Source organism: Rhagoletis zephyria, unplaced genomic scaffold (assembly GCF_001687245.7).
Source record: "Rhagoletis zephyria isolate East Lansing unplaced genomic scaffold, Rhagoletis_zephyria_1.1 Rzeph_scaffold_07778, whole genome shotgun sequence".
NCBI classification, from domain to species: domain Eukaryota; kingdom Metazoa; phylum Arthropoda; class Insecta; order Diptera; family Tephritidae; genus Rhagoletis; species Rhagoletis zephyria.
In genome coordinates this window covers 1-12,102 of record NW_016164860.1, presented here as the reverse complement: position 1 = coordinate 12,102, position 12,102 = coordinate 1, and the positions used below count along the sequence as shown (strand labels likewise).

At 33.8% G+C, this 12,102-nt stretch overlaps 1 protein-coding gene and 1 pseudogene across 1 annotated transcript; one reads left to right on the top strand and one right to left on the bottom strand.

Annotated features, from left to right (window-relative positions):
* LOC108374511 (ubiquitin carboxyl-terminal hydrolase 46 pseudogene) overlaps positions 1-8,377 on the top strand; it is a 10,337-nt pseudogene extending 1,960 nt beyond the window's left edge.
* LOC108374512 (uncharacterized) lies at positions 2,422-3,648 on the bottom strand. Its single transcript, XM_017630482.1, has 3 exons — positions 3,410-3,648; positions 3,240-3,337; positions 2,422-3,151 (listed from the first exon to the last, which is right to left on the bottom strand). Exons 1-3 carry the CDS (start codon positions 3,422-3,424, stop codon positions 2,896-2,898), a joined length of 369 nt encoding a protein of 122 aa, XP_017485971.1. The 5' UTR covers positions 3,425-3,648; the 3' UTR covers positions 2,422-2,895.
* Positions 8,378-12,102: the final 3,725 nt, after the last annotated feature.

Below are 12,102 nucleotides of genomic sequence, written 5' to 3'. Positions count from 1 at the left end.
TAATTCTACTAGTATGTTTCTGTCTTTTCTGAACTAGTATGCGACTGGTATATTTTTTACATAATTTGACTAGTATGTTTCTGTCTATTTTCAACTAGTATGAGACCGGCATATTTGGTCCAAAATTTGACTAGTATTTTTCTGTATATTTTCAACTAGTATGAGACTGGTATATTTCCGATTGAAATCTGACAATTGCCATCTCGTAGGACATCTCCATGTTAAAAATACCAGTTGCTTGTATGGAAAAAAGATAGTTGGCTGACTAGTTGGGCATGCGGTTCATACTAGTTGTTAAGTAGTTTTCAACTAGTACATTTGACTACAGGGTAGTTGAAGATTCCCTTCCCCTAGAAGAAACATTTTGCGCATGCATATGTGGTATGTGTGTAAAAAGTATGAAAAATGAAGCATCGACGTACATATGTATGTATGTATATATGAAATGAAAATTAAGTTCAGTTTGTTTTATGATATCCTCAATTATTTGATGGAGATAAACAACTTTTAAATACCGTGATACAAAAATATTATGGCTAGTTTTAATATGGCCTTGAATGCTGGTGTAATATTTGTGTATTTAGTTTTTTTTTTGCCTGATGTTATTAATCATGTATGTATATAATTACGTACGAAACTGTTGGAATTACTGAAGTTAATATATAGTTAGTGATTTCTTCGTTATTATTTTGCTGATGTATTCTCGTGCCCGGCTGTCATTAAGAATATCCAAGTGAACATACAAACATAGATATATACATGCGCTAATTGCATCTTATGTACTTACGTAGGTACATATGTAGGTACAATGTCGAGTATTTCTTAATACTGTTCGTAGCACTATTCGCTGCATGCGCTTAATGTTACTGCCATTGCAGTTACAGCGCTTTGTTGCTATACTGCGAACTTTATGCTTTGGCGTTGTAATTTTTCATGTTGTTGGGCATGCAACCATTTTTATATGTACAAATATGTAGGCATGTATAAATATTAGGGTGTTCGATTATTCGCATGAGTGAACATTTAACTCTTAGTGGGGTTTATCAATCATACAAAGATTAGATTTGCTTTATCAATCATAATTCGCACTCCAATTAACCGTAGAATCCAATTACCATTCGAGTTACGAACAATTGCAATTGCAAAATTGAAAAATTAAAAGTGGCACTTGCTCTGAGTATTAAAAGTAAATTTAATTAAAAAATGTATAAATTACATTTTGCATACATTTTGTAGCGAAGAAACACAGAAACAGTGTGAATGGGATAATTCACGGTACTAATTGGGAGAGCGAACAAAGTAATTCACAGTGCCGTGGGAAAGCGGTATAAACTGCTACAAACAAGAAAAAAGCAGTGAACTATTTTCGTTTGGATTTCCTTTTGTTTTTGTTAAGTAATTTTCTGCAGTGGTAAATTTCCGGTATGTTTTCATATTAAAATTGATAAAAGGTCTCTATATATTTTCACGAAAATATTTTCATGCTACCTGTTTGAACATTTTAATTAAATCTAATTAATAAGATAAATTAAATATTGCAATATGGGTATCAAACTAAAGAGGTTTAGTAAATTTTACTGCGGAACAAATTTTTGAAGAGGGTTACCACCTATTTGAAAAAATTTATTAAATTAAATTGTTAAAATAAATGAAATATATTTTACAATGCGGGCGTTAGACTAAACAGATTTAAAGAAGTTTACTGTCGAAAATATTTTTGAAGCGGATTGCCGAGGTAAAATACTATAAATTAAATTCCCAGCAGAAAGCCCATACTTTACCTACTTTCTAAATACCTTTGAAAATATATTAACTAACACCCACATTCATAAAAAATAAAGAATGCTTCATAAATTGAAAATTTGTTTGAAAATCTTATTTATGAATAAGGTCGTACGAGTTTTGGGAGGGAGAAACAACACAAAAATACATTTAAGGCGCAGTAAAGCACGCCGGGTATTTGGCACTTTTCAATAAAAAAATTAGAATTTTTAGATTTTGGTATACATACATAAATAAGCTAGGTGAAACCGCGGCTTATTCCATTGTAAAAATCTGTATTACTCGGTATTCCTAAAATCAAAATAACAAAAAACCGTCTAAAAATATTCGAAAAGACTAATTTCAACCGGTTTCGAAAAATCGAGTCAGTCACCCTAATACATAAATATGAACGTAATTATTTTTTTTTGATGTTTTCTGAGCATAAACGAACCTTATATGAATTACAAAATTCAAGGGCAAGTAGTAAACTAATCGAAATAAACTTCGGTTCACTTATATTAAGTGGACCTAAAACTATGTATGTCTTACAATTTATGTGCATATATGTATGTATGCACATTTGTGCATAAGCGTACCTAAAATAAATAAAATTCAAAACAAAAGAATGTGCATCACTTGGGTTCAGTAATTATTTTATATTTCTTGTATCATTCTACTAAATAATAAAAACTTGCCTCTCTCTAATAGGGTCTTTCCATGAGGCGATTTTACAGGCAACGTTTAGTCCAGCCAACACCATATACATACATATGTAAATGTATGCATATTTTCTTACTTGTCTGTATGGTTCTCACAATTTCTTAGTATGTACATTCCAAAATATCGTTTCGCTAAGTTACTAAAACTCTGAGACGCTTGCTTTGATTTCAAACCAGTCCAGTGCAAATATTTGTGCATGTGCGTTTACTCAACCAACTGGATAATCAACACAATGCATCAACACAATTAACTCAAAGCTTAGATATTTAAAGTTTTATTTTCGCTCTTTCGATCTTTTTTTTCATATTAAATTCAACACACTTAAGTCCAAGCAAAAAAAAAAAACAAATACTTTCATTTAAAATTCGACGTAGGTGTCTATTTACTCTTCGTCTCTCCATGGTGGCATTCTCAACCGGCCGCTGACATTAGTGCGCCTGGACTCAATCTAGCCTGCGCCAAGGGCACTGCTATGATGCGATAACGCACGCGATAGCCCTTATTATCGGCAATATATTCGGTCATCTCCCTAAAAACGAGGCCAACTTTGTTGGGTGGACCAAATTCAGTTGTCCAATTGCCTCTGACAACCAATTCTTCATTCGCCGTGCCTGCATTTTCCAGTGTGATGACCTCATCGCGGCTGCCGTAACCTGGTTGAAATAAACTGTGCAAGTGAAAGGAGTAGGTAATTTTGATAGCAACAATCATTTGATTTATAACTTTCAAAAATAGATTTTAAAACTCGCAATCACCTGAATGTGTAGAGCACTTTTGTGTCGGCGTTAACAGCCACACGCCGAATGGTTGTGCATAGTAGTAATACCGCCAAGAGTAGGCTGCCGCCGAGTCTCTATGAGAATTAGTGTCGAGAAGATAAAATTTTCTTTTTAAACAAAGACTTTTGATAACACTTTGCACTCACAGTAATTTTCAGCATTTTGCTTTGCAAAATTTTACTCCTTTTTAAATTTGCTGTTCTTTTCTTTTTGTTTTAACTACTGGCTAAGCTCACTTTTACTCTTATCAACCGAACGTTTTCACTTCAACTTAGTCGCTGTCGCTTTGGAGCATGTTTTGCAATTACACGTTTTATCGCTACTAATGACTGGCTGCTGCGCTTGCAAGTTCTATTTCTATACTGGCCAGTATGCGCTGGAGATCTTGCGATTTTTATGTTAGCATTGTATATTAGAATAAATATGGTTTTTAGGTTTTTTATTGCTCTTCTGCTTATTTGCATTGTCAAATATTAGCAAACTTGTTGTGAGTTTTCAAAAGCTTCGACAGATATTTGACAAAAAATGTTAATAGCTTACATAAATATGTCGAACCTAATAACGTATATGTACATATCCAGCAGAAGTATAAATAATTATGCACTCATCAATCTCGGGTTCTATGAAGGCTACGAGAGTTGCACTCGCATCCGGATAGCTCTATGTACAGTAGTTAGTGGCGAATATTAGCAAATAGTGCTTTCAAAGTTGGTCGGTGCAGTAAAAAAAAAACTTGAGCTACACAACAAACATTGCCATTTTTTTCGTCTAATAAACAATGCTTTGTTTGATTGTTTCTCTCTTCAAATTTTTAAGCATATACATGTATGTATGTACATTAGGGTGGTCCTTAAATGTACGGAGCAAATTTTGACATCAGATTTCCTAAGCCTCAACTCCTACGTCGATGCTACTATAGTCGGAGATATCACATATAAATTTTGGTCCCCATTGGAGACGGTTAAGACGTGTCGCACAGGAGGCAAAGTTTAGATTACTCTATGGATACTCAAAAAATTAAAATAAATTTTTTTTTCGTCTAATACTCAAAATCGATGCGATCATTGTCGATGATATCACATATAAATTTTGGTCCCGATTGCAGACGGTTAAGTCGTGTCGCACAAGGGTCAGAGCTCAGATTACCCTATGACGGCGTCTTAACCGACTTCAATCGGGACTTAAATTTATATTTGATATCCTCGACTTTAGTAGCATTAAATGGAAAAAAACATATTTTTAATTTTTTGAGTCCATAGAGGAATCTGAACTTTGTCCCCCTGTGCGACACTCCTTAACCGCCTCCAATCGGGACCAAAATTTATATGTGATAACTATGACAGTGGTGTTACCAATTGAAGGACTGAGCCTAAAATAAAATTTGGCATTTAATTTTAAGGACCACCCTAATGCACATATTTGTGTTGTTTGCGATTTTGCATATTTCTTTAAGGTCAATTCACAATGCGGACCTGCTTATATACATACGTGTAATATCGACGGTCAGTAGGATATTACAATATGCAATGAAGGGCCTGGCAGGGTGCGTAGAAATGAATGGCGTTCTGTTATCGAAGCGATATGAGATAGGCAATTTTTGAACTCTTATTACTCTATGGCGCAAATCTGAACAGGAAAAAGAATCGAAAGTTCTTGGGGATTATTCTTGTTAGTCTTCTCACAGGAATGCAAACGGGGCACTGAACCAAAGACTATGCATGCAAGAAATTAGGGTGTTCGATTATTCGCCTTTTTTCCAAAACCAGTTTTCGAGTTGTTCGAAAAATTGCAATTTTAACCGGTTAAACCGGTTTTATTTTACAAATTTTTCATACTTACTGCTACTCGGGAGGTCCATGGTAAATTTTCTGGCCTCAGCGAAATCAAAAGAGGCAAACCTCGAAGTGCACTTCTTCGGTTTTGGAGTAAAAGTGTAGGTCTCTCCATTTATGGGTTTCCTTTAAAGTGGAAAAGGCCTTGAAAACATCGAAAACTCGAAAACTTTTATTGAGAAAACAAGATTTGTAAAAACCTTTAATATTCGAAAACCGAAGATTTAAAAACAACCGCCTATAGATATAAAAAAAATTGTGGTCCAATATTTTCCTAAAACTTGATATCAATTGTCTGAAATCGATAGACTGTACTCGGAAATTCAACTAGGTATCGACCCCCAAAACCTTAAAAAAAAATGTATAAAAATTCATAGAATCTTTATTACATTGAAAAAGCACAACACTAATTGAATTATTCAAACTTATTCTTCCTTCTCCTTATTTTGCAAAACATACGTACATTATACATACAAATTGTTCAAAGTATATATTGCATACGTTTATAAATATTTTTATAGTAAAACTAGTACAAATAATTTTAAATATAGTAGTTTTGTATTTACATATTAGTTGAAATAATATCAACGATAGCGAAAGAAACGCGAACAAATTTTGGAGAGGGGATAATAACGTACTGTACTTTAATGTTATATTTTTTCTGCTTTACCTATCAGTTTAAGAAAAACTTTCAATATCTAATTAGTACAGGAAATTAAAAGAATACACGCTTTTCTTTGCACAACACCAGCAGCGTTTTGTTTACATTTTTAAGTTTTTATTAATTTTTATTGAAATTTCATAGCATTTCCCACTTTGTTTCGTTTTACATAGCTCATGCGTTTTTATGTGTTTTTCCCGAGTTATTATAGTTTTAAAATGTTTTTTTTTTGTTATTGCCGCATCAATTAGTTAAGTGCTTAGACTACTTTTTGTGTTGAATTTATTATAATTAAAATAGAAAAAAACCGAAAAAATATTTTATACTGACGTGTATCCCCTCTTCAAAATTTTGTATATTTTCAGACAAGCAAATTGTATTGTAAGTCTGCGCGCCTAAATGTATGCAAAAAATATATAACAAATAGTCTAAAAAGTCACACGCACACACAGAAACGCTCATAAATGTGGTAGCTCTTATTGTTGTTGTTGTTGGTGGTGGTGGTGGTGTTGCTTACGTACATACGTGTTAGTGCATTTTAACTAGGAACCCAGAGGAAATAAAGCAAGAAAAGGCCACTCTCCCAACTGGCTTTCTGGCCGCTCAGCCTACTGCGGCGTACTTCCCCATCGAACGCTAGAGCAAAGCTTTTCATGCAATGGGTGCAAACGTGTCGCAACTGGAGCGTGAGATCGGCTCTGAGCTCTTTCCGCCCAACGAACACTACTTTGGTCTGGTCAATTTCGGCAATACGTGCTATAGCAACTCCGTGCTGCAAGCGCTCTACTTTTGCAAGCCATTTCGTGAAAAAGTGCTGGAATATAAGGCAAAGAATAAGCGCCCCAAAGAGACATTGCTCTCCTGCCTAGCCGATCTCTTTTACAACATTGCCACGCAGAAGAAAAAAGTCGGTTCGATTGCGCCTAAGAAGTTTATTGCGCGTCTACGCAAAGAGAAAGAGGAATTTGACAATTATATGCAACAGGATGCGCATGAGTTTCTCAATTTTCTCATCAATCATATCAATGAGATCATCTTGGCTGAACGGCATGCCAGCAAGAATGGCAATAACTTGAATGGTAGCAGCGCCGGCGGCGGCGGTGGCACCTCCACTGCCAGTAAATCCTCCTCGTCCACCAGCACATCGACAACTGCCTCGAATTCAACGTCCAACGGCAACTGTACAAACTCGTCGGGTTCGTTAAATGGCGTGGGTGTCGGCATAGGCATCAGCGATCACGCTTCAACACCGACACAATCGAACGCCGCCAACACGGAACCCACTTGGGTGCATGAAATCTTTCAGGGTATACTAACATCAGAGACACGCTGCCTGAATTGCGAGACGGTTAGCAGCAAGGATGAGAACTTCTTTGATCTACAAGTCGATGTGGATCAGAATACCTCGATTACGCATTGCTTGCGCTGCTTCAGCAACACCGAAACGCTTTGCTCCGACAACAAGTTTAAGTGCGACAATTGCTGCAGCTATCAGGAGGCGCAGAAGCGTATGCGTGTCAAGAAATTGCCGATGATATTGGCGCTGCATCTGAAACGCTTCAAGTATATGGAACAATTTAATCGACACATAAAAGTGTCGCATCGCGTGGTATTTCCGCTTGAGCTGCGACTATTCAACACCTCTGACGATGCCGTTAATCCGGATCGCTTGTACGATCTAATGGCCGTGGTCATACACTGTGGATCAGGACCGAATCGTGGACATTATATTAGCATTGTTAAAAGTCATGGACTCTGGCTGCTGTTCGACGACGATATGGTGGATAAAATTGAGGCATCAACTATTGAGGACTTCTATGGCCTGACATCGGACATACAAAAGTCATCGGAGACGGGATATATATTGTTCTATCAATCGCGTGACTGCGCGTCATCGTAGAGAGACTTTTTGCTTTTAAGGAATTGGCGAAGAAGGAAGATGAACAACATGAATTTATAGATTTCAAAAAATATGGTTTATCAATAGCAAGATGGCTTAAAGAAACTATAAAAACCAGTTAGGAAATACTTTCTGATTATGTCTTACTAACTTTCAATTAATAAATTAGTTAATAAAAAAATATTAGTACATATTGTAGCATACCTTTAGGATGTGATAGAAAGCCAGAGTGAATCAGTTTTGATATCTCATTGATCTGTCAGCGAGCACATAATTAGTTCGCCTAGAAGTTGGCTTCTAAGGAAGCTGTATTTTGTATGTAACTGCACTTTATGTTGCTTTCTGACAGCTGATAACCCTTATTTTTGTCACGAATCATAAAAGTATGCAACACACATACATACTTATATTCCCTATACAAAAACTAGCCATTATCGACTATCGCTTGAACTATAAAGCATGTTTGATAACTGGTTCGTGAGTTTTCCAATAATTCAGTATATATCAAGCAATTCTTAGACTATGTTATTCAGTTTTGAGAAAACTAATGGCACTTTTACATACCCATCGTGCTGAAATTATATTATTTTCTCTTTGCCAGTTATTATGTAATGATGAACTAATTATAATCGTTTTCGATTGATTATGTTTAGTTAGTTTTCTTTCAATTACAGTGCCGAACAGAAGTATTGGCACAGTGAATTTTTCGCAATATTTGCAAAGGTTTTTATTCTAATTTTCGATAATTTTTTATAAAAATATTGTTTATTTTACACCACGCAAGTTCTTCCATACAAAGTATATTCGACAATTATTTTTTGTATGGAGAAAATGAGCAACACCTTCCACTAAAAAAATTGCCAAAAATCAACGCGATTTTCTAGCAACTTTAAACGTGCACTTTGCTATACTAAAATTGAATAGGCTATAAAACTGCATACCTATAATTTTTCTAAAAAATCTGAATAAAAAGTTGCAAATTAGTGTCCAAATTTAATGAATTTTCCTGAGTTTTGCACAAAGTTTAGAGATTTTATCATTATGTTTTCTGGTGTAGAATAAACAATATTTTTATAAAAAATTATCGAAAATAAATTAGAATAAAAAACTTTGCATATATTGCGAAAAATTCACTGTGCCAATACTTCTGTTCGGCACTGTATGTATGTTTGTACATCATGTTAACAGTTTGTGTTTTTGTTTTTCGAGGTAAATGCATATCTGTTGTAAGCCAATTTATTACTGTCTTGCTTTGCTTGCAAAAATTATTGCCGATCATGTCTACAAAAAAATAAAAAAAAAATACATACATATAATAATTGCAAGAAAATATTTCAAAATAAAACTTAAGTATATGTAATACTATTATACGTAGTATGTAGTTACATATGCCACTATTATAACAATTATACATACATACATATGTATGTATACCTTAAACAAATAAATTGCCGCTGAAAATAAACAATTCAATTCTGTCTTTGTAATTTTTTGATTCAATGTCAGGCAAGGTGAAAGATAGACAACAACGTAGATCACAACTAGTCTAATTGATACATAACACAATTGTGGTAAATTATGTGTTGCTGCTGCATTCGTATCGAATTTCATATATCATTACAGACTATTTTATTTTCTTTTGTATGCATTTGCTTTTTCATTGTTTTCACTTATGTACCCACTTTACTGGAAAGTTTTCGCAAATGCTTCTGCACTTCATGCGTCCATAGACTGAATTGCACTTGGTAACTTTAATTGGGTGATGAGCATTTTTTTTTATCAATCTCTGTTATTTTTAGTTAAGTTTATGAAATTTTAATGACATTAGATGTTTTCAGTATTTTCTTCGATAAAGACGAAATTATCGTATACGTTAAATTTTTTTCGAAATTGACTTTTTCATGCAAATTTGCTCTACACCCCACAACGCATCACCTGGTTAAATATTGTAGCTTAAATCCCTATAGTTACGCCAAAACTTTACTGCATATTTTATCGTATGTTAGATACAATACATTTTTTTCTTGGGGTGAAATTATCGTATACGCCATACAAAAGTGTGAACGTAATTAAAAAAAAAATAAAATAAAAAAATTTTGCAACTTAGAAAAAACGCTCTCCTGTACAATTTGCTTTCTGACTCATACGATAATTTTACGCAAAAGGGTAGACATGTCTATCTCTTGCAGGGAATCTTCGAAAATATTTTGTATTTCTTTTATTGCCGAAGGCACGGGTGCCCTTTTCACACTCTTCGTTATATTTTCAGTATTAGTCGGATCTTAAAGTATGATATAACGATGTTTTTGTCTCGAATATAATTTTTTTTGTTCCTAAGTTCATTGACCTCAAGTATTTTAGTACTTACCCACAACATCTCAATGTCAATAAGAATAGATGTCAATAAGAATAGAATAAATTAAAACTCTGCAAAAAAAAATTAGAAAAAATGTTGTCGCCAGATGTAGGAGGCACCGAAAACCCATAGTTCGGTATTTTTTTTTCAAGTTAGCCTTGAAATAATAGTTTACACTTAGGGGTGTTCGCGAACTATATTTTGCAACTTGTGCTTATTAATATAATTTTCATTTAAAATATAGTTCGACCTATAACTACGGTTATTATCCGTCCTTTATTTTAAAGCTTGCACAAAGTAAACGAAAACTAATTAAACTTCAAAAAAATTTAATCCGAATTTCAAACTTTTTGTTCAGAATTATTCTAAAATTTTCGAGTATATAGTTTTGTAGCCCATTCAATTTTAGTGCAATAAAATGCAAGTTTCAAGTCAAAAAAAATTACCGTTGAGTTTTTTATTTTATTTATTTTTATTTTTTTGTCTTGCCTATAAAAATAAATTTTGTTCATACGTTATGGCAAGATATATGTAAGCTCTGATATATATTGCTCGTGAAGAGCAATGAGTGATCTCCATTGACAATTTATATTCTAACATTTGTATCAAGATATAAACTTTATTCTGTGGAGACGGGCAGTAACGTCTGTCAAAGCAAAGACAAACGTAGAACCAAACATGTACATACACGACTTTTCTATAGTTTTATTATAGTTTAGATTCACTGTGTCGAAATATTATTATGCATAAATGCGGACCTGCACAGCATCGTACATATGCGTGCGTTTGACAGTTAAATTCAACACACAAACTCTTATGTACATACATATGTAGGTGTATTTTGACGTCTATAAATGTCAAATGCACGCAAACTCATCCGAACGTTATGGAGGTTTGCTTTAATGCTCGTAATTTTCAAATTACAAAAATTATTTATGATACCTTCACTTTAATAATTCAATACAGAAATAACCTTCAAATAAATGTGCCTGCATACATCTGCAAGCCAGTGTTGTGCATAAATATACATATATATATATGCTTACAAGCATACGTATGCGTACATATGAAATTGCTATTCTGGCTTGCGTCCAGTTAATTTCATGCACTCAGAAGCTTGTCTTTAGTACAATCAAGTATAACCACAAAATAACTGCGCCTTATAAAGAAATGCTTCACATTTGCGCCTTTGCCTTGTTAGTTTGTCCTTTGAAGAAGGCTCATTCTTGCACAAATGTGACATGGCAATGACAGTGCTAGTACACAGAAAAAACCATACATACATATGCACATGCATACGCCCGTTGCTTATATAAAATGCAAAAATATTCATACTAAACATTTTTCTTTTTTTTCGCTACCTCAAAGCCCTCGAGCGACAATGGTCCCGAGGCATAAGCTACATATGTACATACATATATACATACATATGTACATAACTATGTATGCAGCAGAGAATGGCTTGAGTACATCGCAACAATAAGTAGGTACATCTTATTTATACTCTTTACTTTTCATACCCGAGTTTTATAAACATCGTGTCAGAAATTTGAACTAATATTATTAAACGGGCCATAAAACTGGTCATAAAAAATTTTTCTAAAAAATTCTCCTTCATTTCGTTTTACATCGAAGAAAATCTCTGAATTTTTAAATAATAATTAGGGGTCACTACCAGGGTTGAAAAATATTAAAATTCGACAAATTTGACAAGTTTTGTGATCGTTGAAAAAACTCTCCCCTTTATATGAATTTCTTCATAGTTTTCAAGATAGATAATTATTTGTAATGCAGTGTTATTTGGAACTTATAAAAAATTAGAATTCTGTATTACTTCCGAAAAATCTTAGCAAATGAGTCTTTGGAGCTTAATATTGCTTCGTGAATCCATGGTTAGATTTAATATAGACACTTCCTGGACTGAAAACGAGTTTTTTTTTTTAATTTTTCTATGGTACCAAAATGCGTATGTCAAAATTGTTAAATCCCTAAAAATTATTTTAAAATTTTGAAATTTTCGCTAATATCTATAATTTGTACCTATGTATGTACACCAGACGACAAATGAAAGTGTATACCTTGTTCTAATA